This window comes from Dicentrarchus labrax, unplaced genomic scaffold, assembly GCF_905237075.1.
Source record: "Dicentrarchus labrax unplaced genomic scaffold, dlabrax2021, whole genome shotgun sequence".
NCBI lineage: Eukaryota > Metazoa > Chordata > Actinopteri > Moronidae > Dicentrarchus > Dicentrarchus labrax.
Window position 1 is genome coordinate 1 of NW_026136723.1, and position 26,442 is coordinate 26,442.

The 26,442-nt window shown below is 39.3% G+C and overlaps 2 protein-coding genes, 1 long non-coding RNA gene and 1 pseudogene across 3 annotated transcripts; all 4 read right to left on the minus strand.

Annotated features, from left to right (window-relative positions):
* Positions 1-907: 907 nt before the first annotated feature.
* Positions 908-4,184, minus strand: LOC127357493 (major histocompatibility complex class I-related gene protein). Its single transcript, XM_051389725.1, has 5 exons — positions 3,672-4,184; positions 2,693-2,959; positions 2,221-2,499; positions 1,341-1,643; positions 908-1,183 (listed from the first exon to the last, which is right to left on the minus strand). The coding sequence occupies exons 1-5, from the start codon at positions 3,718-3,720 to the stop codon at positions 1,104-1,106; spliced, it is 978 nt and encodes a 325-aa protein (XP_051245685.1). The 5' UTR covers positions 3,721-4,184; the 3' UTR covers positions 908-1,103.
* A 3,179-nt stretch (positions 4,185-7,363) lies between these two features.
* On the minus strand, positions 7,364-19,524 carry LOC127357506 (uncharacterized). Its single transcript, XR_007882266.1, has 3 exons — positions 19,370-19,524; positions 17,420-17,482; positions 7,364-7,440 (listed from the first exon to the last, which is right to left on the minus strand). It is a non-coding gene; the product is annotated as an uncharacterized LOC127357506 (long non-coding RNA).
* On the minus strand, positions 9,926-14,917 carry LOC127357487 (major histocompatibility complex class I-related gene protein-like). The gene is made up of 7 exons (XM_051389718.1): positions 14,770-14,917; positions 14,318-14,587; positions 12,971-13,249; positions 12,132-12,434; positions 11,401-11,502; positions 11,100-11,117; positions 9,926-10,957 (listed from the first exon to the last, which is right to left on the minus strand). The coding sequence occupies exons 1-7, from the start codon at positions 14,816-14,818 to the stop codon at positions 10,908-10,910; spliced, it is 1,071 nt and encodes a 356-aa protein (XP_051245678.1). The 5' UTR covers positions 14,819-14,917; the 3' UTR covers positions 9,926-10,907.
* A 2,189-nt stretch (positions 19,525-21,713) lies between the features above and the next one.
* On the minus strand, positions 21,714-25,398 carry LOC127357483 (major histocompatibility complex class I-related gene protein-like; annotated as a pseudogene).
* Between the last annotated feature and the right edge of the window lie 1,044 nt (positions 25,399-26,442).

The window sequence follows — 26,442 nt, forward strand, 5'->3', positions numbered from 1 at the left end:
GGGGGACAGACAGGAGGACAGACGCTTCTCCACGTACAGCTGTGGTATTTTTTTTCCTCATGTAAGTTTCCAAAGACAGTTACAGTTACTACGTTACTGTTGTTTGGTCCTGTAACATTGCTTTGTGGGACATTTCTCTTTATTAAGTTGAGTGAGAGACCTGTGCAGTTATCAGACTGTCTGACCGACACGCCCTCGCTCCTGCGTCCCTGATACTACCTCCAGAGGAGGATCAGGGCCGGAGCGACATTTCCCCCCTCGCCGCATCTGAAACTATCACACAGAGGAGGGTGCAGAGAATTGGCGCTGGATCCCCGCATGCAAACGGCAGTGTGAATGGGGCTACTGTCCCTGTCCCCACTCTCTGCTTCTTCACACTTCCACTACTAATTTTGGATCCTCATCATTTTGGTAGTTTCAAAACATTTTTTTGATGTGGAAACCCTTACTGCCATTGCTCTCTCTCTCTCTCTCTCTCTGATGTATGCTAGCCTATATTACAGGGCTAATTAATATGTCCTGCCCAGTTCAATTACTAGGCTATGCTACAACTGAGTCTGTTTATGCTGCCAGGTTTCATCCCATTTCAGATGTAGTTCACTTTCTTCTTTCAGAGTTTATATGCGCTGACCATGAGGTGTGGTACTTTCACTGTGGAATGGGGTTCATCTCCCTACAGTGTCCTTGCTAAAAGCCAAATTATATGAAAACACAATAGTTATCAATCTACACATTTCACAACAAACCCAAATGTCCCTGACATCCCACCTTCAAACACAACCTCATTTGGCCATTCATGAAAAAGCTACTTAACCTCCCGCTTTTTTATAACATACTTCCTATGGGCACTGCTCTAGTGAACATTAACTACAGGAAAACATTATTTTGAAAAAGTCAGTCTGCACAATAATGTGAAACCTTTTTAATCTACATCATTAAGTGTGTGTCAGATCAGTTGAGAACTAAATAATAGAAAGCAACCTTTACTTACAAGATGGAAGGCATTTGGCTGAAAAACAAAATACAAATTGTTTCAGTTACAGTTGTAAATACCAGAATATCTTTTGTCACCTAAACGCCACTGAAATCTCCTCTTCTATCACTCAAACTGTAAAATAAAGGATGAGAACAGGAACAGTCACTGCAGCAGTGATGGTGACGGCCATGCCACTGGACTTCTCTGCTGAACAAAAAAACAAAATAAAACTAAGAGGTACAGATAAAGTAGGTTACAAGTATATCCATCTATCCAACAATTTACTCATACATACATATGTGCATCTGTTGCTGTGAACTAAGACATGGAGTTGAGTTAATACAGTATAATAAGTCAGTCATACCCCAGTTGGTCCTGATCTCTGCTTTGTCCAGTTTGGTGACGATGTCGTTCTTCACACCAGAGAGCTGAAACACACAGTCGTACCTCCTCCAGTCTTCAGGTGTGACTGATGAAAGTTCCAGGTCAACACTCATCTGGAAGGATCCATCGTGGTTGAGGAGGATCTCTCCGTGGTCCACGTCCTCATGAAGCTCCTCTCCATCTTTCCTCCAGAACATCAAGGCACTGTCAGGGTAGAAACCTGTAGCGTGGCAGCTGACTGGAGAGGAGGGAGTCTTCTGAAGGAGAGACACTGAGGGAAGGTCTGGAGAGAGAGAGAGAGAGAGAGAGAGAGAGAGAGAGAGAGAGAGAGAGAGGGAGAGAGAGAGAAATTAAACCAAAAATTACATTGACAGACAGCTTCAGTTAAGAAGTGAATGATCTCATAGACAAAGGCAGCAGACATTTTCTATCTATGCCATAAAATATGCTACAGACCTATTCAAATAAACCTGAATGTAACCAGTTTTACCAGGGTATTAAAGTGAAAGACCTCCCTGGGTTAGGGTTAGGGTTAGGGTTTGTGTACATCCTTCCCAGAATGACAACAAACATTGGATGTAAATCTTAATACAACCAATTTCTACTTTTAACTAGAATCCAAACATATTTTTATAACCCTATGAGCCTGAAATTAGAAAGCTCTGTTTTTCCAAGAGAAGATTGCGTGAAGTCTCAGACAACCCTGACCCTGATCCGGAGAAAACAAACTGTTCAGCCAACAACAATCTCATCTTAAATATTAATAAAGATTTTAGTTACAATGTAAAAACCCTTTATAAAGAGTGCACATTCCCAGGTTTATGGGGATTTGGTGTCTAATTCGGGCCTTGTGATTCTACCTGTTCTCTGCAGAGAGGTCTTTGCATATTCCACATACTCCTTAAGGCACTGAATGCACTTGTAGTTAAGGGCGTTCTTCCAAAACATAATTTTATCTATATTTCTGTCCCACTCGTGTTTGATGATGACAGCCTGTGGTTTTGGAGTAATCCATGTCAGTGTTGTTTGGTCAAATGTGAGGAAGTCTTCACCGTCATAACCATACTGATTAAAACCATTGGTGTTTCCTGTCTCATCATCCCATTCACAGCCATTCATCCGTTGGAAAATGTGGATACCTGAGAGAGACAGAGACAGACTACAGTAAAGCAGAGGGAGATCACAGCACAGTCATCTGTATTACATCTTTACCAGAGACACAATGACCCACAGACCAAAACAGAGGATTATCTTGATGCTTGTAAATCAAAATGGAGACTATATGTTTGCAACTTTACAACAAACCAGGATGAAAAACATTTGTGAACAAACCTCCAGTTTGGTTAAAACGAGACATCAAACTGTTAATGGTGTCTTTGAAGTCGTACTCGTTGTTAGTACACCTGTTAGTGTACCACTGCAAGCGCTCAATTCTCTCTTTGAAAAATCTTTCCATCCAGTCAGTTTTGGCTTGTGGTATCAGTCTGTCGCTGTCACAGTGAGCCATCGGAACTTCATCAACCACTGCAACAGCCACAAACTGTGGGACACCTCTGACTCCATAAGAAGAAGTGAGAATATACTTCAGGGAGTGTTTCACTGCAAAACATACACATGTTTAAATTAGGATCCTTTTTAATCTATTTTACCTTTATTTAACCAGATAAGTCAATTGAGAACCAGTTATCATTTATAAAGATGCCCTTGTGAAATGTAAAACTAACACTGAGCTGCAGCTTATCACTGAGCTAACACAGATTGGTTTAAATGAAACTAAAATTAAAACATTTCAGTCAGATCTGGGTTGAGAAACACTTTTGCTTAGTAGGAGTCACAAATTGAAGTTGTATACTGACATAATTTCATATCACAATATGTACAGTTGCATTTAACATTTCTGACACAGAATAAATTCAAACATCTTTCATATGTTCCCTTTTAAATATTCATTTTAATTTCAGATAAACTAAGTAACTAAAATAACAAGTTTTGCATTTTCAAGTTAAATAAGCAAAAAATAGACTAAATAAAAGTACATATTTTGTGTGCATGTATGTGTGTGCACATGTGTGTATGGAAAGGAATCAGATACGAATTTAAAATTATATCCACTGGTGTGGCTGTGAGTTTTATTTCTTTTGTTTTCTTTCTTTTTCTCTTTTGACTTATTGATTTTTTGTAAGTAACTACAGTAACATATTGAAGAACAAGCAGTCTATGATGTTTCACTTCCCTTTAAATGGGATGTTGTGTGTTTACTGGTAAACTGCTTTCAGCAAGTGTTGAAAGGAAACATAAAATTAGATCTTACCTGGAAATGCAAAGTGGCACAAAACAGACAACAGTATGAAGGTCTTCATGCTCTGGTTAGAATAGCTTCCTTTCAAATTAAAGGTATCAGAAGCTCTCCTCTCTGTGGCCAGAGTGGCTCCTCCCTTCCCTCACTGTGTCTTAGCTGTAGGATGTTCAACAAGAAGAACAGATAAAACAGAGGGAACAATACAATCAGTTATAAATATTCTATCTTCAATAAAACTTGTAGCGTTATTATTTTGTGAGAGACCACAGGTAAAGTGAGTCTGACGTCCTTTTCAGGCTCTGGCTCATACTAAAGGACTAATAATAATGACTGTGACTGTGTGGCTGTACAGACTGTAGCTGTTTGTTTTTCCTGAATCAGCCAAGATTCACTGGGAACAGAAAGTAAAAATGAGGAAGAACAGTAAAGCATTTTTGCTTATGCAGAAACATAAATAAAGTTGCATCAAGCGTTTTCATGGTTCATTCATGACTCAAATTCTACACGTCATATATTTTATTTTATGAATAAAAATTAATAATGTCACAGCCTATCTTGGTGCTCCTGTTTCCACGTGTAGTTTGTCTAATCTACAGAATTACTGTCATGCAACATTATGAATATTACAAACTGTTTCCACAACAGCTCTTCGTTTACAGACACTCACTCACACAAAGATCCTGAATACAAAAGAACAAGAACGAGACCTGCACTGAGGATACAAAGTCCTGCCTTCAGTTGTTTCTGCCGCATTCAACCGAAAGGATAATACTGGACATGGCCTACTTGGAGGGGAGACATGTACGGTGGACCGAGCTGCCTCTGGAAAAAATGCTAGTTAAATAGTGATTATTGCATTTTCAGACATGAGATACTGGGCTATCATTTAAAAAAAAAAAAGTGTCGAACTTGTTGTCATGGATATAAATGACATTTGTGAAGTGGTGTTAAACATTATTTGATGGCAATTAAATTTTATTTTAGTTGAGGACAACTTAACACATGTAAAGCACAACTGTGTCTGAACTGTGTCTTAATTACGTCACGGTTTAGGTGTAGGATAAATAATGGTAGCATATATAATCACATACAACAAAACACACTGCATATCCTTTCCAGAGGCTGATAAGGCTTTTAACACCAGACCAAGATCCAGTTTCAAACTAAAAACAGATTTTTCCCCTTGACAGCTTCAGCAAATTTAGCAGCAACATTTGTTCTTAATCTTTCAGAAAACAAATATCATATTGGATATTTTGACTCATATTCTAAACTTAATTAACTTTATTTTTCTAAAATTTGAGCAGAATATTCTTTATCAAAGCTGTGACAGCTGTTATATTTTAGCATTACACACACCTCCAACCTGACTACAGCACTATCTAAACCTCATGGGGGTTTTGTATGCCTAAACTGCCTTTGTTTAAATACATGTAATATACTGCACTAAATTTTGGACAAAGAGTTTTTTCATCAACATGTTGAGAATGTCTAAACAATCCTTAACAGATAATAATATCAGGATAAAGGATTAATTTGGTTTCCTTCACTTTTATTAGTTTGTGTGAACCATAACCATATCAGGATTAACAGGAGGGATGTAAAACCCAACTTCACATCCACAAACACAGATTTTAAGGAGCAGTAATTCAGACAAAAATGGATCCTTAAAACAGTGAAAAGCAATAAAATGTAACAGCAGCTAAATATAGCTAGATAAAAGATTGGTGTGTATACATATCAGAATTTAGAAACCAGTTCCACAAGACCTCAGAGGCCCAGCAGTTTCATATTGTAGAAGCAGCTCAGTGATACATGTTGGGGCTAAGCCATTAGTGCTGATTTATATATGAGGACTAAGATTTTATTGTTTGACTTTCTGACACAATAGAGGGACAATATTTTATAACAGGGTTTAGTGCAGAGTTTTCATTAGTGTGCTTCAAAAGTAGAAACATGAAACTTACTACTGATCAACAAAGAAAGATAAGTAGTGCCTCACAATCTAAACTAGATAAGGTCCAGGACCTCCTTTTCAGTCTCTAGTAAGGTCCAGAAACAGCTGGACAGTAGCATCACTCCAGATGTTGTTACTCCTGGAGGATTTCCTCGACAGTAATGCTTCTGTCAGCTCTGACTGACAGCTAAATAATCTTCTTTGGTGAGTAAAGGAATTCATACTTTAACCTGTGATGTTCTGACAGGGTCTATGACTTCTCATCTCAATGTTACAAATATTTTCCTAAATAAAAATGTCTTCTGTAAATGAGAATAAAGTGTTCTCTGGAAAAGAAAGAATGGTTTGGGTGCCACAGTAACGTCATTGGAGTTATCTTGTATCTTCAGTGGGAACCTGTAAAAACAGATTAATAAATGAAAAGTTGAATAACTGATTAGAAACTTATCAGAGTTCATGAACATTATTAACATACTTTATGTAAGTGATTATCTGTTTCTGACAAAGGTGAAACTTACTTTTTTATTTTATGCTACTTTATACTTCTATTCCCTTTACAGGGGACTCAACCCCTAAACTGGGAACCACTGGACCAGAGTACCTAACTGTATATAAAGCAGTAAAAACTAGCTCCACCTGTAATATTATAGCACTTACAGGGGACATTTTTTGTTATAACGAATACCCTTACTTTTGATACTTGAATTACATTGTGCTGATAACACTGTTAGACTTTTGAATGCAGGACTTTCACTTTAACAGAGTATTGTCACATTGTTGTGTTGGTACATGTACTTAAGTAAAGGATCTGAATACTTCTTCCACTTTTGATTTCTGGAGTAGTATCATAAAACCCCAGAGCCATCTGCTTCCTGTAGTTATAATGGATGGACTGAGAAAATTCTTTCTCATGCAGAACTTTTTTTTTAATTAGAAACATCAGCTGTGTGTGAAATACAGCAAGAATATTGTACATTATGTCAGTGAACATAATATGTGCACAGCCTTGTTGAAACAATGACATACTCACTGTGATCAGTCAGGAGCTGAATTTCTGTCCGACAGCGATGCTGAAGAGTCTGAAGCTAGAAGCAGAAATTAAGTTCAGAGATAATTCAATTGGAAATTATATAATTATATGTGAGAGACTGGACTGGACATGATTTATTGATTGCTAATGCTCAGCAAATAAAATTATTCAATAGAACAAATATATAAATGTATATATTGTATAAAGCCAAACTTACTGTTTGCAGGTCTAAATTCTAAAATACAGAAGAGACATTACAGTATTAGAAGTTAATCAGAATGTATGACAGGACACAAAATAAAACACATTTATAGGAAGAAATTTCTCATGAATATCACGGATCTCTGCTCTGAATAACAAGGAAGGAGAGCAAATCTTTCACTCAGTTTATATAGTAATTCATTCTCCAGATGAAGAGTCCAGTGATGCAGAGTGCCAGCAGCAGCAGTCCTACAACAACTCCAATAACAGCACCAGCAGGAAACTCTGAGGGAGAAACTGGAGCCAAAACAGAACATTCACACTTTGTCTCTCCCACTGGAAGGAGATAAATATGTTTAGTTTACAGAATTCAGTTGGTCCTGATCTCTGCTTTGTCCAGTTTGATGACGATGTCATTCTTCACACCAGAGAGCTGAAACACACAGTCGTACCTCCTCCAGTCTTCAGGTGTGACTGATGAAAGGTTCAGGTCAACACTCATCTGGAAGGATCCATCTCTCCGTGGTCCACGTCCTCATGAAGCTCCTCTCCATCTTTCCTCCAGATGAGTGTGGCACTGTCAGGGTAGAAACCTGTAGCGTGGCAGCTGACTGGAGAGGAGGAAGTCTTCTGGAGGAGAGACACTGAGGGAAGGTCTGCAGAGAGAGAGAGAGAGAGAGAGAGAGAGAGAGAGAGAGAGAGAGAGAGAGAGAGAGAGAGAGAGAGAGAGAGAGAGACGGAGAATGTGGGAAAGAGAGACAGAAAGAAAAAGGCCCTGATAACAACCACCACATTGTCTCTATATAGACAAATGAGAGAACCACTGAAGAAACTCACTCCAGTCAGAGAAGAAGGATCTGCCTTTGTGGTTCACAGCAAAGTACTCAAACACAGTGTCAATATTCAGTGGAACTATTTCTATTTTGAAACTCTGTAAACTGATTTAAGTCATACTAAAACACTGACTTTCACAGTATCAGCTTTGATTGAAAGTAACCTCAGAGCACCCAAAAATGTCTCTACTGACTGGTTAGGACTAAATCAAATCTTACTGCACAGAAAACTGCCATAAGGTAATGTCACACTGATTGGAGTAATAATAATAATACAATGGCAGTTCAGTCTGAGCAGATTATAGGAACATTGTTGAGTTCATTAAACTAAATCAGGTCATGTGATTCTACCTTTTTGATCGGTTAGATCCCATTATCCCATCTCAGTTTGGTGTTGACAGCCTGAGGTTTCGGAGCGATCCATGTCAATGTCTTCAGGTCAAAAGATATGAAGTCTTCTCCATCATAACCATACTGATTAAAACCATTAACCTCTCCAGTCTCATCATCCCACTCACAGCCAGTCATCCTCTGTAAAACATGGGTACCTGAGAGAGAGACAGAAACAGAGACTGTAATTAACAACGATGTACAGATGAAGATGATCTTACAGATATTGGGCAGTGTGTGATGCACTTCTATTTTCATCTTCATCTCGTGGTGTGTTCATGATTCAAGAGCAGATAAGTGTACTTTTTCTTTATATGAGTGATGAAACCCAATTTCTGTTACACATTCTTTTCTTTTGTCGACCATGAACTACAACATCCCTGGTCGGGCCAGCTGAGGACTTTTGTTGTGTCTGTCTCCCCCTCATTTTCCTTATTCCCTTAACTGCTGCTTTCTAATAAAGGCATACAATTAAAATAAAATGTCACCTGCTAAAACACCTGCAGCATTGGATGCAGTTGAGTGACCACATAAGACTGACCAGGAACTCATTGAAACATAGTTATTGTGTAACTTCTATTACTAACTGGGAAAGGTGGGAAGCTGCCAAACTTCAGGGAGTCTGAAAGCTCCGGGCTTATTGCAACCCTTGTTGTGTCATCTAGTAGTAAAAGGCCTTTTAGAGCCAGGTATGACGGTTGCTTTCTACTGACTGCAAAACTTTAGTGTTTGATGAGAAACACCTGACCTGCTAATGTTTAGCAAACATCATAAAAATTGACAACTTTCATTAGTCTAGAGAGGTGGATAAAGTTAGTTCCAAATGTTCCAGATACAATATCAGAATCTTACGTAGTTAGTATGTTATTATTACAACACAAAACTCGAGTGTGAAGGTGTGATTCTTGGACTGAAACCTGTACAGATGGATGTTAAGCCCCTTCAGTCAAATTATTTAAAGAAATCAATGAAGAAAATGAAGGCTGTACTTTTCCTGTGTGTGTTTGTAATTGTTAGGATATTTTGACTATAGATGGATGTTTTGAATTTCTCAGTATGATGAGTAGTTTGTGTTGGACAGAGCAAACAAGTCTAACCAGGACCTGAGTTATGGATTACATGCTGACTGGCAGCTAGTGGTTCCAGGTTTTCAAAGCAATGTGATGGCGGTCTATTTACTTTACAACTAAGATGCTGATGAAACGTGACACAAGAGAATCAACAAAAAGACGTTTTTCATTGTGTTTTTGGTTAAGACTTGTGGGTAAAGAACGAGCTGGGTCCACTGTGGTTTCTACTGTAATGTGAGCCACAGAGTGCTGAACCGTGGTAAAGGGAGCCACTGTCAGAGTGTTTATTACGGTAGGCGAGGCCTAAAAGAAACATACACGCGTTTTTCTGTCAAGTCCCAAACTATATGTACAATTTGGACTTATTTTACTGTTTGTTTGTTTGTTTGCTTAGATAATTAAGGGAAATTTTCCTCATATGAGTTCCTCATATTGGGACCTAAAGTACATTAGTAAAGTACATTCATATTTGATGTCAGTAACAATATTTATTATCTAGGCTTTTTGGACAATGTATTTATGAATTATTTTACTGTAACATATCACACAAACTGCTACATTTAATGCAGCACTTGAAGAACAGTGTTACAAATGTAATGATAACACACAGGCTTCTTCATCTATCTGTGACAAACTGGTGAAAATACAGCCTCTCTTTTTATCACTCTCAACGACACCACCTCCCTCAACAAATGCTAGTTTCCCCTTCAACCATCGTTCCCTTTATGCTACTTCCAAAACAACAACAACGACAAAAATCAGTGAGTCATAAAAAAAGTCAAATATTAAAATAAAAAAATTACTTTTTTTATTGTTGTAGAAAAATGGAAAATAAAAGGTAAATATAATTCTTAATTGCATAATAATAATTGAAAGATCTAAAGAAGGTTTTTATCATCATTACACATACACATTTATGTGTACAGATAAACACATTTGATTTCAACCTTCATTTATTTTCATTTATTTATTTATTTTCATCATGCCCAGTATTCATGTGAAATGATGTCTCTACCTATCATCAAGCCCTACAGTGGGTATCAGACTGTACCGTCATAACTGACCGCACTGACTGCATCTCTAACCCGACCTAACCTAAGCTGCCTTTAAATCCTTCATTCACTCAAGCAAACAGCAGATACTTTGCTGTATAACATGGCTTTATATCTACATTGTGTCTGCTCAGGCTAAACTGCAACTTCATGTGAATGCAATGGCCCGCTCAGCAGTCCCACCACCATCACTGTCTATCTATTTACACTAGTCTTACTAAAAGCTACTTGTTTGAAAAACCTGTGGTATGAGAAAGTTTTCCTCTGACCTGTCGCACCAAATAAAAAAATATATATATATATCATCTTTTCAACAAGAGGTGATTTTCACAATTGTATACAGTGTTTACAGAAACCTATAGTTATTGTAGTTATTCTAAAACCATAAAATATTATTCAAACATGATCAAAAACAGTAATTTAAGGAATTTAATTGAAAACATTATTGCATCAATGTAAAATGAAGGGTAAAGGAAATAGAATTGATTTGTGAAAATAATCAAGCAAATTGTTTTTAAATTAGATTTAGAACATTAATTATAGATTTCTATTGTTAAATAAACGATTACATTTAACATTTACATATACATATAAAAGCCATAAACTACTACATCACTTTGTGACAGGAAGGCATGTTTTAGTCAGTTTAAGTTCTGTAAAGCTAAATAAAGTGACACGTGTTATATGAAGGAACTTCATTGAGTGTGTTTCACAATCAGGTCTCTGGATTCAGTTTCTCAGAGAGCTCTGATCCGTCGTCAGGAGCTGTAAGGTCAGAAACAAACAGTGTCAAACAGTGAAAGTCCAAAGTTCATCTGCACAATAATGTGAAACCCTGTTTAATCTACAGCATAAAGTGTGTGTGTGTCAGATCAGTTGAAAAAAAATAAAAGCAGGTTTTACTTACGAGATGGAGGGCATTTGGCTGAAATCAAAACGAAAGACAAATCATTTCTTTACCTTATCCCCAGTGAATATGATCTTCTCTTCTACTCACTAAAACTACTCATCACTTCTCTCCCACATCATCTTGGTAAGGTCAAATTATCATGACTCACAGGCTCTGAGCCTGACACTGCTTACTGTTGGTTGCTTTAAATTCTGTGGTGCAGGGAACTGATGCTTGTTTCTGTTGTGCAACCTGGATAAAAGCATCAACTCAAAGACTAAAATATACTGAACTGAAATCTTTCCATTTTCTCTCTCACCTTTCTTCTTTTTGTAAGCCATGAGTCCAACTGCAGTGATGAGGATGAGAACAAGAACAACTGCTGCAGCAGTGATGGGCACGGTCATGTCACTGGACTTCTCTGTTGAACAAGAGAGCAACCAAATAAAAACAAGACCAGTACAGATAAAGGACAGAAGTACATCCATCCATTCAACAGTTGATTCATACATAGCTATGTATGGGTTTGCACTAGTATAGTATAAGATGCATAGACTAGAGTATTGATATTGTTATTGATCGTCCTGGGTTCCCGTAACGGTATAAACTTAATAAGGAACCAATAACCAATTTCTAATGTTTCTAAAAAAACTGATTTTCTAAAAATTGGTTCAGAATTTAGCAGTGCCTGAATTGTACAGAAAAAAGTTCCAGTGCCCTAATGCTGCACAACCCTAACCCTGATTCTTCTGGCCTTTTTATCCTTTTCAATAAAGGATATTTTCAGTGCTGTTTGTCAACATTTTCAGTTACTGTATTGTGATATAAAGTTATAATTCCTTATACTGCGATAGAGGATTTTGGCTATATCGCCCACCATTACTGTGAGTCACCACAACCACGAGAGGTCCTTGAGCACACAGTCATACATGTGTACAAAAAATATGAGGCTGAGGTCCACTAGAATGCGAGGTTAGCTGTAGATAGATACAAACACAAACAACCAACAGGCATGCAGTCCCATTCAGCACACTCTAATGTCGGTCTTACCCCAGTTGGTCCTGATCTCTGCTTTGTCCAGTTTGGTGACGATGTCGTTCTTCACACCAGAGAGCTGAAACACACAGTCGTACCTCCTCCAGTCTTCAGGTGGGACTGATGGAAGTTTCAGGTCAACACTCATCTGGAAGGATCCATCATGGTTGGGGAGGATCTCTCCGTGGTCCACGTCCTCATGAAGCTCCTCTCCATCTTTCCTCCAGATGAGTGTGGCACTGTCAGGGTAGAAACCTGTAGCGTGGCAGCTGACTGGAGAGGAGGGAGTCTTCTGGAGGAGAGACACTAAGGGAAGCTCTGGAGAGAGAGAGAGAGAGAGAGAGAGAGAGAGAGAGAGAGAGAGAGAGAGAGAGAATGTGAGAAAGAGAGAATGTGAGAAAGAGAGAATGTGAGAAAGAGAGATAGAAAGAAAGCCCCTCATAACAACCACCACATTGTCTCTATATAGACAAATGAGAGAACCACTGAAGAAACTCACTCCAGTCAGAGAAGAAGGATCTGCCTTTGTGGTTCACAGCAAAGTACTCAAACACAGCGTCAATATTCAGTGGAACTATTTCTATTTTGAAACAATGAAACTCTGTAAACTGATTTAAGTCATACTAAAACACTGACTGTCACAGTATCAGCTTTGATTGAAAGTAACCTCAGAACACCCAAAAATGTCTCTACTGACTGGTTAGGACTAAATCAAATCTTACTGCACAGGAAACTGTCATAAGGTAATGTCACACTGATTGGAGTAATAATAATAATACAATGGTAGTTCAGTCTGAGCAGATTATAGGAACATTGTTGAGTTCATAAAACTAAATCAGGTCATGTGATTCTACCTTTTCTCTGCAGAGAGCTGTTGCCGAAGACCAAATACTTCTTCAGGAACACAGGGAAAAGCTCAGTGAGGTAATTCTTATTGTATTTTATTCTAGCCTTCTCAGCATCCCATCTCAGTTTGGTGTTGACAGCCTGAGGTTTCGGAGCAATCCATGTCAATGTCTGCAGGTCAAAAGATATGAAGTCTTCTCCATCATAACCATACTGATTTAAACCATTAACCTCTCCAGTCTCATCATCCCACTCACATCCACTCATCCTCTGTAAAACATGGGCACCTGAGAGAGAGACAGAGACAGAGACTGTAATTAACAACGATGTACAGATGAAGATGATCTCACAGATATTGGGCAGTGTGTGATGCACTTCTATTTTCATCTTCATCTCGTGGTGTGTTCATGATTCAAAAGCAGATAAGTGTACTTCTTCTTTATATGAGTGATGAAACCCAATTTCTGTTACACATTCTTTTCTTTTGTCGACCATGAACTACAACATCCCTGGTCGGGCCAGCTGGAGACTTTTGTTGTGTCTGTCTCCCTCTCATTTTCCTTATTCCCTTAACTGCTGCTTTCTAATGAAGGCATACAATTAAAATAAAAGTGTCACCTGCTAAAACACCTGCAGCATTGGATGCAGTTGAGTGACCACACAAGACTGACCAGGAACTCATTGAAACATAGTTATTGTGTAACTTCTATTACTAACTGGGAAAGGTGGGAAGCTGCCAAACTTCAGGGAGCCTGAAAGCTCCGGGCTTATTGCAACCCTTGTTGTGTCATCTAGTAGTAAAAGACCTTTTAGAGCCAGGTATGACGGTTGCTTTCTACTGACTGCAAAACTTTAGTGTTTGATGAGAAACACCTGACCTGCTAATGTTCAACAAACATTATAAAAACTTTGCATTTTCTAATTCAGTGTAAAGATTTAGTTTTTATTATTATAATTTAGATTTTGTGCTATGAAAGTTATATTTTGTGTGTGATGACAGCTTTCATTAGTCTAGAGAGGTGGATAAAGTTAGTTCCAAATGTTCCAGATACAATATCAGAATCTTACGTAGTTAGTATATTATTATCACAACACAAAACTTGAGTGTTAAGGTGTGATTCTTAGACTGAAACCTGTACAGATGGATGAAGAAAATAAAGGCTGTACTGAGTAGTTTGTGTTGGACAGAGCAAACAAGTCTAACCAGTTCTGAGTTATGGATTACATGATGACTGGCAGCTAGTGGTTCCAGGTTTTCAAAGCAATGTGATGGCGGTCTATTTACTTTACAACTAAGATGCAGAACAGTTTAACAGTAAACAGTGAAATATAACATAGTGGGCTGCATACTGTACCTCCACTTTGGTTGAAGCGCTGCTTCAAATTATCAAGTGTGGTTTTAAAGAAGTGCGGCTCATACTCTGAACACTTTGTAGTGTACCACTGCAAGTGCTGAGGATCATCTTCAAATAATTTGTTCACCCAGTCCTGTTTTGGTTCTACTATCTTTTTGTTGTTGTCGCAGTAACCGGCCAAAATCTCATCAACCACTACAGCAACCACAAACTCTGGGAAGTCTGGGACTCCAGAAGATGCAGTGAAGATAAACTTCAGGGAGTGTTTTACTGCAGGAAAAACAAGGTTTAAAACATTTATACACACACATATTTTAAATATGATGCAGGCTATTCAGCATGATTCACATTCCCAACATACAGTCTCATCAAGTTGAAGTAAAACTGAAACTAAATTCTTGTTTGTCTTTAGCAAAATGCAATAAAAATAAATATTTTAAATGTGATCTTACCTGCTGGTGAAACGTGACACAAGAGAAGCAACAAAAAGACGTTTTTCATTGTGTTTTTGGTTAAGACTTGTGGGTAAAGAGCGAGCTGGGTCCGCTGTGGTTTCTACTGTAATGTGAGCCACAGAGTGCTGAACTGTGGTAAAGGGAGCTGCTGTTAGAGTGTTTATTACGGTAGGCGTGGCCTAAAAGAAACATACACGCGTTTTATATATATGTACAATTTGGACTTATTTTACTGTACTGGTTGGTTGGTTGTTTGTTAGTTTGTTAAGATAATTAAGGGACATTTTTATTTTACTAATCATGAGTTCCTCATATTGAACCTAAACTACATCAGTAAAGTACATTCATATTTTATATCAGTAAACAGTATTTCAAATGTAATGATAACACACAGGCTTATGGGACTTTTATTGCACACCTATGAGACTAAAAGCATTAAAATCAGAGAGGTGTTGTGGTGCTTTGGCTCCAGTCGTGAAGGGCTGCTGTTGCCACCAGATGTCACTGTGCTGCTGCATTTGAAGCCCCAAAGCTCCAGACAGCTTCATCCACCTCTCATTAGTTGTGACTTAACTAAGAACGAGTGATATGTATTGGAGCAAGAGCATCCATTACTAATGATCTTAAAACAATCTATTTGTGACAAACTGGTGAAAATACAGCCTCTCTTTTTATCACTCTCAAAGACACCACCTCCCTCAACAAATGCTAGTTTCCCCTTCAACCATCGTCCCCTGTATGCTACTTCCAACAACAACAACAACAACAAAAAACAGTCATAAATTCATAAAAAAAGTATTAAAATAAAAGTGATTATTCATTTGTATGATGAATTGTGGAAGAATTCAACAGCCTCACTGCCTGAGGGAAGAAGCTGCTCTGCAGTCTGGTGGTCCGGCAGCAGAAGCTTCTGTACCTCTTCCCAGATGGCAGCAGGGTGTGTCTGGGGTGGGTGCTGTCTTTTAGTATCCTTTGGGCTCTGTGCAGGCATCTCACCTCAGCAGTATCACTGATGCTGGGCAGCTGAGTACCAATGATCTTCTGGGTGGTTTTAATCACCCGCTGCAGTGTCCAGAGTGCTGAGTTGACCGAGGGAGAATGTGTTGTTGAATGCTGAGCTGAAGTCATCCTACACCACAAACTGTACAGTGATATCACTCTTCACAGCTGTCAGTCCTATAAACTGGCATCAGGACATGTGTGCTCACATCAACCGTGGACTAAAGAAAACTCGCTGTGCATAACTGATCATAAAGTTCCAAGAAAACATCCACCGTCAACATGTTTCACACTACGTACAAAGTGAATGTCACATATAAATGGAAATAGTCTCAAACACAAGGTTTAACATACTTTAAAGATTTCAATAAAAGCTTTAATTACAGTTGAAAATAATATACAAGCAGAATATTTATAATAAGTTTTGATCGTTTTTATATTTGGAAGAAGGAGTTATGAATGAATGGATTATTCTGAGCAAACAGGACTTTGTCTCTGGAAAGATGAAAATTAGTTTAAAATGTATTCAATATTTGAACACACCTTATCGTATTTGAGTGTAAGGCAAATTCTGATATCACAAATGCAAATGCAAACACATCTACCTGAATGGTTTGATATCATTAGAGGTAATTTTGTGAACCACAAACCTGAAGAGATGGAGAGAATAATCACATAAAACAGAATTAACTTCATCAGAAATATTTGGAAAGTTCAATTCAACGAAGGTTATAACACTGTATCAGTACCTGAGGATTCTGATTTCAATGAGATCTAAAATATTCACAATCTTTTAACAGATGGCTGCTTTTAAAGGAATATTTTTTCACTTTTGTCAGATATTTTCTTTGCAGCTATAAAGTGATTCAGAGGTTTTACAGTGAACGACAAAACAATATCAAACTGCTTTAACTGGAGGTGTTAGGTTCTCTGTTTTGTTGTCCCACATGATGTCACTGTGTGCAGGGTGGTGTGTTTGCTCGTGATGTTTCTGGATTCAGTTTCTCAGAGAGCTCAGAGCTGTTTTCAGGAGGTGCAAGGTCAGAAACACACTGTTAGTCCTCTTCTCCTGCACTGAACTACCTCAGCTCACAATGTAAAGAACGTGTCAGAGACAAAAAAAAAACAAGTTCTACTTACGACGTGGAGGGTGATTGGCTGAAATAAGAAGAAAAGATCAGAAGAGTTTAAAATGCCAGAAAACCTTTTGTCTCATTTTCCCTTCTGAATGTAATTCTTTCATATAAAGTGAAACTCTTTAGATTCATATGTTATTAAAGGTTTCAACTCGGCTCATTCTAGTCTCTCACCTTTCTTCTTTTTGTAAACGATGAATCCAATCGCAGCAATGAGGACGACAGCAAGAACAACCACTGTAGCAGTAATCAGGATGGTGATGTTACTGGGCTCCTCTGCTCAGCAAAAAACAACACAAATAAACCAAAATGATCACAACATGTGAAGATGAAGCAGGTTAGAAAAGATCTATCCATCTGTTCATCACACATTCACATTGTGAATAGAGTATAATACAGTAGTCACTGGTGTGTGTGAGCAGAAATATACAGCATTTAAAGGACACAGCTTACTTCATGAATCTCCTCTCCATCTTTCCTCCAGATGAGTGTGGCACTGTCAGGGTAGAAACCTGTAGCGTGGCAGCTGACTGGAGAGGAGGGAGTCTTCTGGAGGAGAGACACTGAGGGAGGTTCTGGAGAGAGAGAGAGAGAGAGAGAGAGAGAGAGAGAGAGAGAGAGAGAGAGAGAGAGAGAGAGAGAGAGGAATGGAAAAGTGTTAGAGAAAGATGAAAAGGGAGAAGGGAGAACAGGGAAGGGAATAAAACAAGGGAATAGACAGATGAAGAAATTCAAGAGGGAGGAATCAAGATGAGTGAAAGAGAAAATGGGACAGAGATAAGCAATGAAAGACACACTGTATCTGTCTGCATTATGAGTGGATGGTCCTGTATTTGTACAGCGCCTTTCTAGTCTTCCGACCACTCAAAGCGCTTTAACACCACGTGCCACATTCACCCTTTCACACACATTCACTCAGTGATGGTAAAGCCCATCAAACGGAAACCTCGGGAGCAATTCGGGGTTCAGTACCTTGCTCAAGGACACGCTGACATGTGGTGGGAGGAGCCGGGGATCAAATCAACAACCTTCTGATTAGTGGATGACCCACTCTTCTTCTAAGCCACAGCCGCCCAACCAGAAAAATGTTACCCTGATGGTGGTAGAAGATAAGCAGTAATCCACCTCAGGTATGTTAAGCAGCCTAAAATAGTAGTACTGTTAAAATCCTAATGATACCCATCCATACAATCTGTGTAAACTTACTTACCTCATGTCTGGCTATCACAGTATCAGCTTTGATGGAAAGTAATGTAGAGCACCTACAACTGTCAGTCTCTGATTGGTCAGGGCTAAATCAAATAATACCTTCAACAGCCAAAAATAAGATAACGTCAAACTGATTGGAGTAATAATACAATGGCAGTTCAGTCTGAGCAGATTTTAGGAACATTGTTGGGACTCATTATCACAGAATCAGGGGCTATTTCACTGAAGCCAGAATGCCCCTGCGTATGAAAAATCCAACATGGGATGATGATGACAACCAAGGATATCAGGACTCAATAACAGCACTCTGCACAGAGATTCAGACCACGTTCCCAGTTCCACAAGACATGACCACTCTGGAACTGATGAATCAGGGCTCAGACGAGGCTGTGGGCGTATTCCTGGCGCGCCTCACTACTGCCTTTGACTGTCATAGCGGCATGCAGCGCCCAAATACAATGGGAGGCTCCCCACTCACAGCTTATGAATCAGACTTGAAAAGCCTTTTTCTAAGCAGAATGCACCCCTCACTGGCAGATGCCTGTCGCCACTCCTGCATCACCTGGAAATCCTGCAGCTTGGCAGATATTTTGCAACATGCTGAGCATGAAGAAGACATTCAAAAACGTCAGGACGCGCTAAAAAAGAAGAAGAAACAGGAGAAACTGGACAAGGCCCAGCTGACTATGTACAATGCAATGACGAGTGAAGAACAGTAGAACTGTTAGAGAACAAACCACGTGGTTCATCTGTGTACTGTTAAGAAAATTAGGGATGAGGATCAGCCAACAGAATGTCGTTTTGTACAAGATTTACAAGCAGTAAATGCTGCAGTGCATCCGCGCACGCCTGAAGTTTCTAACCCACATACCATTCTGTATCTCATCCCACCAGACGCAACTCATTTTTCGGTTGTTGATTTGGCCAGTGCATTTTTCTCCGTACCCGTCCATCCTGAAAGTCAATATTGGTTTGCATTCACCTTTCAGGGGCGTAGCTACACCTGAACCAGATGTGCATAAGGGTACTCGGAAAGTCCAACGTATTTTCATCAGCAGCTGAGCCTAAATTTGCAAAATTTAGAATTTCCATCAGGTTCTGTCTTATTAGCTCGTGTAGACGACCTTAGGGTGGACAGCCCCTCAGAGGAGGCATGCAAAACAGACACGGTTGCACTATTAACACTTCTGGCTAACAGCGGTCACAAAGCCAGCTTGTCTAAATTGCAGTTTGTTCAGACAAAAGTAACATACCTGGGACATGTGATCACAGCAGAGGGCAAATCCCTCTCTCCCAAACGAATTGCAGGATCCCTAATTATTCAGAGCGAGAGGCACCCCTCTCAGCTACGGTCCATGGCAAAAAATTGACAGCTCATGGCAAAATTACATGGACCCCAGAAGCAGAAAAGGCCTTTGTAGATTTGAAAAGTGCACTCATAAATGCTCCAACACTTGGCTTACCAAATCCAAATAAGCCATTTGTATAGTTCATTGATCAAAAGGGTGGATATGCCACTTCTGTCCTCTGCCAGAAACATGGAGATAAACTCAGACCTGTTGCTTATTTCTCTACAAAGCTGGATCCAGAAGCAACAACAACCCTCCCTGCCTTAGAGCTGTAGCAGCTGCAGAGAAGGCAGTGATAGCCTCTAGAGATTTAGTAGGCTATTCTGAGCTCATACTTATGGTACCACACGCTATAGCTCACATTTTGCACACACAAGATGCTGTCTGCGCAGATAACACACCACATTGTTGGAAATGCCTAATGTCACTGTCAAACGATGTTCTACTCTAAATCCTGCTTCTCTCCTCCCAACACAGGAAGATGGCGATGACTCAGAAAACTTTCATGACTGTGTGCAGATTCTGGAGGAAGAGTGTTCACCAAGGGTCGATCTGTCAGACACACCTCTCCCAAACGCTGACCTCGAGTTGTTTGTAGATGGTTCTGCATCAAGAGACAAAACAGGCGTCAACCAAACATTTTGCTGTTGTCACTCTGCATGCAATTGTAGCATCAGGCAAATTACCATCTAATTTTTCAGCACAAGCTGCAGAGCTAGTAACGCTCAACAAACCATGCAAACACGCTGAGGGCAAAATAGTGAACATCTACACAGACTCTCATTATGCGTTTGGGGTGGTTCATGACTTTGGCGCCCTTTGGTGACACAGAGGTCTCCTCACCTCCTCTGGAAAACCTGTAGCTAATCACCACCTTGTTTCTGATCTTTTGGGTGCTATAATGTTGCCAGCAACAGTATCTGTGATGAAATGTGATGCTCACACTAATAACTCTGATCCTGTGTCTGTAGGAAATGCTGCTGCAGATGCAGCAGCAAAGGCTGCTGCTGTGAAAAGTGACATGTTTCACATCCTCTTTTCCTCCTCACAGCCTGACGTTAACCCATGTGCTGATCTCCCCACCATCCAACAACTGGCTACCGCCGCAGAGAAGGCGCAATGGTCAATGGTTCGGGCCTGATTTAAAACCATGTTGCCACATGCCCTCTTTCCATTCTATGCTAAACTAGCACATGGAAAGGACCATGTGGGCAAAGGGGGAATGAGTATAGCCATAAATGCTAACTGGTATACCAGAGGGTTTTCAACTTTTGCCTCTGATTACTGTAAAAGGTGTGTCACATGTGCAGCACACAATGCTGCGGGAGCTCCTAAGGTTATGCAGCACGGTCATGCTCTTCCCCAAGGCCCTTTTCAATACTGGATGATGGATTTCATAGAACTCTCACCATGTGAAGGAAAGAAATATTGTTTGGTGTTGGTCGACATGTTCAGCAAATGGGTTGAAGTTTTTCCTTCCTCCAAAAAGGATGATTAACTTTGGATATCATTAATTTTTGTACCTTTTGCTGTTGCTCAGAGATGCCTATGTCTTCATTTTGTTATGAGATGTTTTCCCTAACGGGACTGATGACTTGGTATCTTAAATCTTGACTTGATATCACCAATGTTTAATTACCTGTGAGTTGTATAACCTTTAGCAGCATATGTTACTTTGATTACTATTGTCACTCTTTCACTAATGTTTATCACAACATTTAAAATGTTATTGCCAGTCACGACCAAAAATCTTTTATTTTTCTCTACTACTTAAGTGATCAGGTATGATCAAAAGAGGGGAGATGTAGAGGAAAAAATATCATTTAGTAAATAACCTTTGTATGAACTGTGATTTACTGTATTATACTGTTCTGTACACAGCATGACCAACTTTATTTCCTGTTGAACTGTACCCGACCTGATTACTATAAATGAATCAAATGAGGCATGACATGATGATAGGTTGAAGTATAGTCCAGCCTACACATGTCATGCTGACATGCACTGGATGAATACAATAAACACCTGTGTAATGTAAGGTTGGAACATAGCCTGCTCTGGTTGAAATACAGCCAGGCCCGAAAATCTAAACTTTTATCCATTTTTGGTCTAAGACGGAAGCGGGCCTTTGCGGCCTTTATCTAATTGGTAGCGAGGTACTCAGCATCGATTCCTCGGCAGACGCTGACTGTCACTTTGTTGATGTCGATCCTTCTGCACAGAAGCTGAATAAATATACAAAGACAAATTTCTCTTTGTTTGGTTTTCCTTTATTTTCGGTCAAACTTCCACCACACAATCTTTTAGCCACTTCCCACATAATAATAGCAGTAATGAAATGACTGTTCAGTACTGTTCCTCCTTTGTGGATGGACATCAGTCAAAGTGAACGTTGGGCCATTTCCATGTTAGCAGATTGGAACCCTGAAACACAAATGAAAGATTAGTATTATTATTATTATTATGCTCAGAATTTCAATATATAAAGTGCTATATCGAGCCCTATCACTGGAGATGTCAGAAATGTCATTTAAGACTATCAGAGGCACGTAATTAAAGAGGAAAGTAAAACTTGCATTGTTATGAAAATATTGTTCCTCACTATTATTTTTTCTTCTCCAGATGAAGAATCCACTGATGCCGACTGCCAACAGAAGCAGTACTACAGCAGATTTGATTAATAAAATACCAACTTGGGAAAGAAAACCTGGAAGTGAAACAACAGAACATTTACACTTGCATTGTTTGAATCTCAACAAGCCATGCTGTCTGGTTCTGAGGGTGGATATTGTTCTCTGTGTGAACTTTAAAGGATAGGTTCAGATTACATACAGATACATTACAGATATTATACTAGGTCCAAACTACAAACCACAGTCTGATTACTATTGAGATTTTTACATACAATACACTTACAAATTATTACAATTAACATGTGTATTGCATTTGAATCACAATTTATATGATATACAAAAAACAAACTGCTTGTTGTTCTTCAGTGCCACTGCAATTACAGAGTTACAGCTGACTGCATTATTAAAGGATCATTGTTAGATGCACAGTATGTGAGGGAGAACTGCTTGTAATAGAAGGTTTAAGACAGCTATCTGATCAATCCTAGGTTAGGGATTACAATTTAAAGATCAATGCTGATATAATTAACCTCTGTAGTTATTATCCAGGTCTTTTTTTAATGGACAACATAACTGATACCAGTCTTACCCCATAGAGAACTGCTTGTAATAGAAGGTTTAAGACAGCTAGACAAGACAAAGTGCTAAGCTTAGAACAGGTCGGATAGATGAGAGGAAGTAACACAGCAGTGTAGCACAAGACAAGAGGAAGTAAGACCATTGCTTAGCACAGCTGTGTGGCACTAACAACAGAATAAGGAGAAGTTTTACAGCTACTGTTGGGTCAAAGAAGTGTGCAGAAATGCAATTGCTCCTATTATCGTATGGAAAGAACATGTAACTAGTGTAGCTGTAAGTATAAAGTAAGATTGTATGATCTTGTCCAGGCAGTCCAGAGGAATCCAGATAACCAGGAAGAGTAGGCAGAATTCTTAACACACCCATAAAAAGATGGCCCAGTGCAATGCATAGTGCGCCAAAGGAAACCACAGTTTCTGTTTAAACCAGAGTGAGAACACATCACAACAGTTTACCACAGTGACAGTAGAGAAAGTGAATTCTATGGGAATTAAAAAATCTCAATGTTACTGACAAACCTGAAGAAATGAAGACGGTCACATCAGGTCAACAAAAGTTAAATGCATGTGCAGCATATCGAGTAAAATAAACTAAATGTGGATTCTCACCGTCAATACTTCTGATCCCAGTCTTGCCCCAATTGGTCCTGATCTCTGCTTTGTCCAGTTTGGTGACGATGTCGTTCTTCTCACCAAAGAGCTGAAACACACAGTCGTACCTCCTCCAGTCTTCAGGTGTGACTGATGAATGAAGGTTCAGGTCAACACTCATCTGGAAGGATCCATCGTGGTTGAGGAGGATCTCTCCGTGGTCCACGTCCTCATGAAGCTCCACTCCATCTTTCCTCCAGATGAGTGTGGCACTGTCAGGGTAGAAACCTGTAGCATGGCAGCTGACTGGAGAGGAGGGAGTCTTCTGGAGGAGAGACACTGAGGGAAGCTCTGGAGAGTAAAGAGAGAGACAGTTTATAGACAGTATTTAGACTGTATTAACTTATATTAACATTAGAATTCCTGTAATGTATTTTAAAGGTTTTAGTAACAAACACACACTATATACAGGCATGCAACACTATACACCGATCAGCCATAATGAGAATAATTGTATAGCCATCACAATTTGGCCTTTGTCAAAGTCGCTCAAATCCTCACGCTGCCCATTTTTCCTGCTTCTAACACATCAACTTTAAGGACAAAATATTATATCCCTATATGCCTAAAATATCCCACCCACTGACAGGAGCCATGATAACCAGATAATCAGTGGCATTCACTTCACCTGTCAGTGCTCTATTGTTATGAAGTGTAATTGAGAAAAAGCGCGAAGGAGAGAGGGGGAAAAAGACAGATGAAGAGAGGTCAAATCGGGATTCCTGTGAGACAGACAAGAAACAAAGGGAGGAGTTGTAGTTGTGATGTTACTGTTGGTTAGAAACTGAAGAGAAAGATGAAGATTGTTGTGTCCATTAAACTACATCAGGTCATGTGATTCTACCTGTTCTCAGCAGAGAGCTCCTCCCATAGTCCACATACTTCTTCAACCAGTCAATGCAACTCCTGGATGAGGTAGTTCTTATAAAGTGCTATCTGAGCTCTGTTATTATCCCACTTGTGTTTGGTAATGACAGCCTGTGGAACTGGAGCGATCCATGTCTCTGTCTTCAGGTCAAAAGCTATGAAGTCTTCTCCATCATAACCCCACTGATCATAACCATTAACCTCTCCAGTCTCATCATCCCACTCACAGCCGTACATCCTCTGGACAATGTGGACCCCTGAGAGAGAGACAGACAGAAACAGTATTAAACCAGAGTGAGATCACAGCACAGTCTTCTATCATCAGTTGATATCACATCTTTACCACAGAGACACACTGATCCACAGACACCAACACAGAGGATCTACACCTCCTGCTGTTATTGGCTCGATGGAAGACACTCACAGACAATCATCATCTGGACTTCATAGTTGAATCTACGTGAATAAAACACACCTCACATGAAGAACTCAATGAAAAAAACAAACCTCCAGTTTGGTTGAAGCGCTGCTTCCCAGTTTCAATGTTGGCTTTGAAGGCCCGCTGTTTACCCAGAGAGGCCTGAGTCTGCCTCTCCCAGTACTGAGGATCCTCTGCTGTGACTCTGCTCATCCAGTCCTGTTTGGGTTTGTTTCTCCTGGTGTTACTGTCATAGTGATCTATCTGAACTTCATCAACCAACCCAACAGTAACAAACTCTGGGAAGTTTGGGACTCCAGAAGACCCAGTGAAGATATACTTCAGAGAGTGAGTCACTGTAAGAAAACATTAATGTAACATTTCAGTTTTATAAATCACTGAACAATGTTATTGTCCTGCAGACAGAATCAAAGAGAACTACAGTACATTCAAAACATCCTAATAATCTCTGTTGTGCAGTCAATAAACGCTATATATATATATATATATATATATATATATATATATATATACGTATATTTAGTTCCTGCAGTCATGTGTCTGACCTCCATTGACAGAAAGAACGTTTGTAAAAACAGTCATCCTTCTTTCTGGTGCTGATATCTCGATGTGAAGTGAAACTCCAGTTTAGTTTCCAGTTAGTGTTAGTCATTATCGTATTAGTTTGACTGACTCACCTGCTGCTGCGCCTTGTAGACTGATTCCCAGGAGAGCCAGAAACATCAGGGTCTTCATGCTGAATTCAGACATTTTGATATTCATACTGATAAAGAGTCACTGTGGTTCCAGTTCGAGCACCAAGGTTTAAGTGAAACAGAGTAGTTGGTAGTGTAGCAGTGGTCTGCAGGAAGGCGGTGCCGGATGATCTATACTACCGGTGCATGTCATTATGAATTATATGGTACCAATGTCCACTGAACAATTTCTAAACCTTACAGTATCCATGTAAATTGTTTAACATATTAATGTTAATTACAGTTGTTGATTTTAATCATTTAATATTCCTTTTAAACTAAAATCTAGTGTAAAATAAAAAAGCACTTCTTTGTGTGATGCTCCAACACTTTGAGATGAAATGATCCTGTAAATTATTTTAATCACACACACAATATCACAGCGCATTATACTGCGTCTCACTATGTAGGTCTATGTGCTACTCCGCCACACACAAACAGAACCACAGCTGAGGTTGAAACTGAAAGTAAAAGGATCTTATTTTAGCCTGTGTGGGCAGACATGTAGGCAGGGCTTTATTCTGGTGTTTCAACTTCATATGAAAGGAGAATTAAATCTTCTGCTGCTCAGATTGTGTACAATGTTTTGTAGGTTAATGTGATGTAATGTTCAGAAATGTGTTATTCTCTGGGAGGTCAGAGGTCACTGTCAGCTACAGATCAGACACTCTGCAGTTTGTGTGGATGCAGCAGTGTCTTATTGCTGTTTCAGAGCTCCCTCCAGTGATGTGGAGCAGTACAGTTTCTCAGTGTGGACTGTTATTATCTGTTATTTAAACACATCTGTGTGCAACAGACCATCTGGTTGTTAAATGAGATGGAGGGGAACAGTTCAGGTCTACTCACTGGTCTTGGCACAGAATAGGACGACTATCAGAACAGACGATATGATCAAACACAATAGTTTATGTAAAGGTTGAGGTGCAAGTAAAACTTCATTTTTATTGACTTAAAGTTAATATGCTGTTACAACAAAAGGCTGAAATAAAATGAGAGTGTATACTATTTGAAACATATCTGCAAATATGATCACACTAGAGCTCCATATACTACATCAATTTACATTGAAATAAGA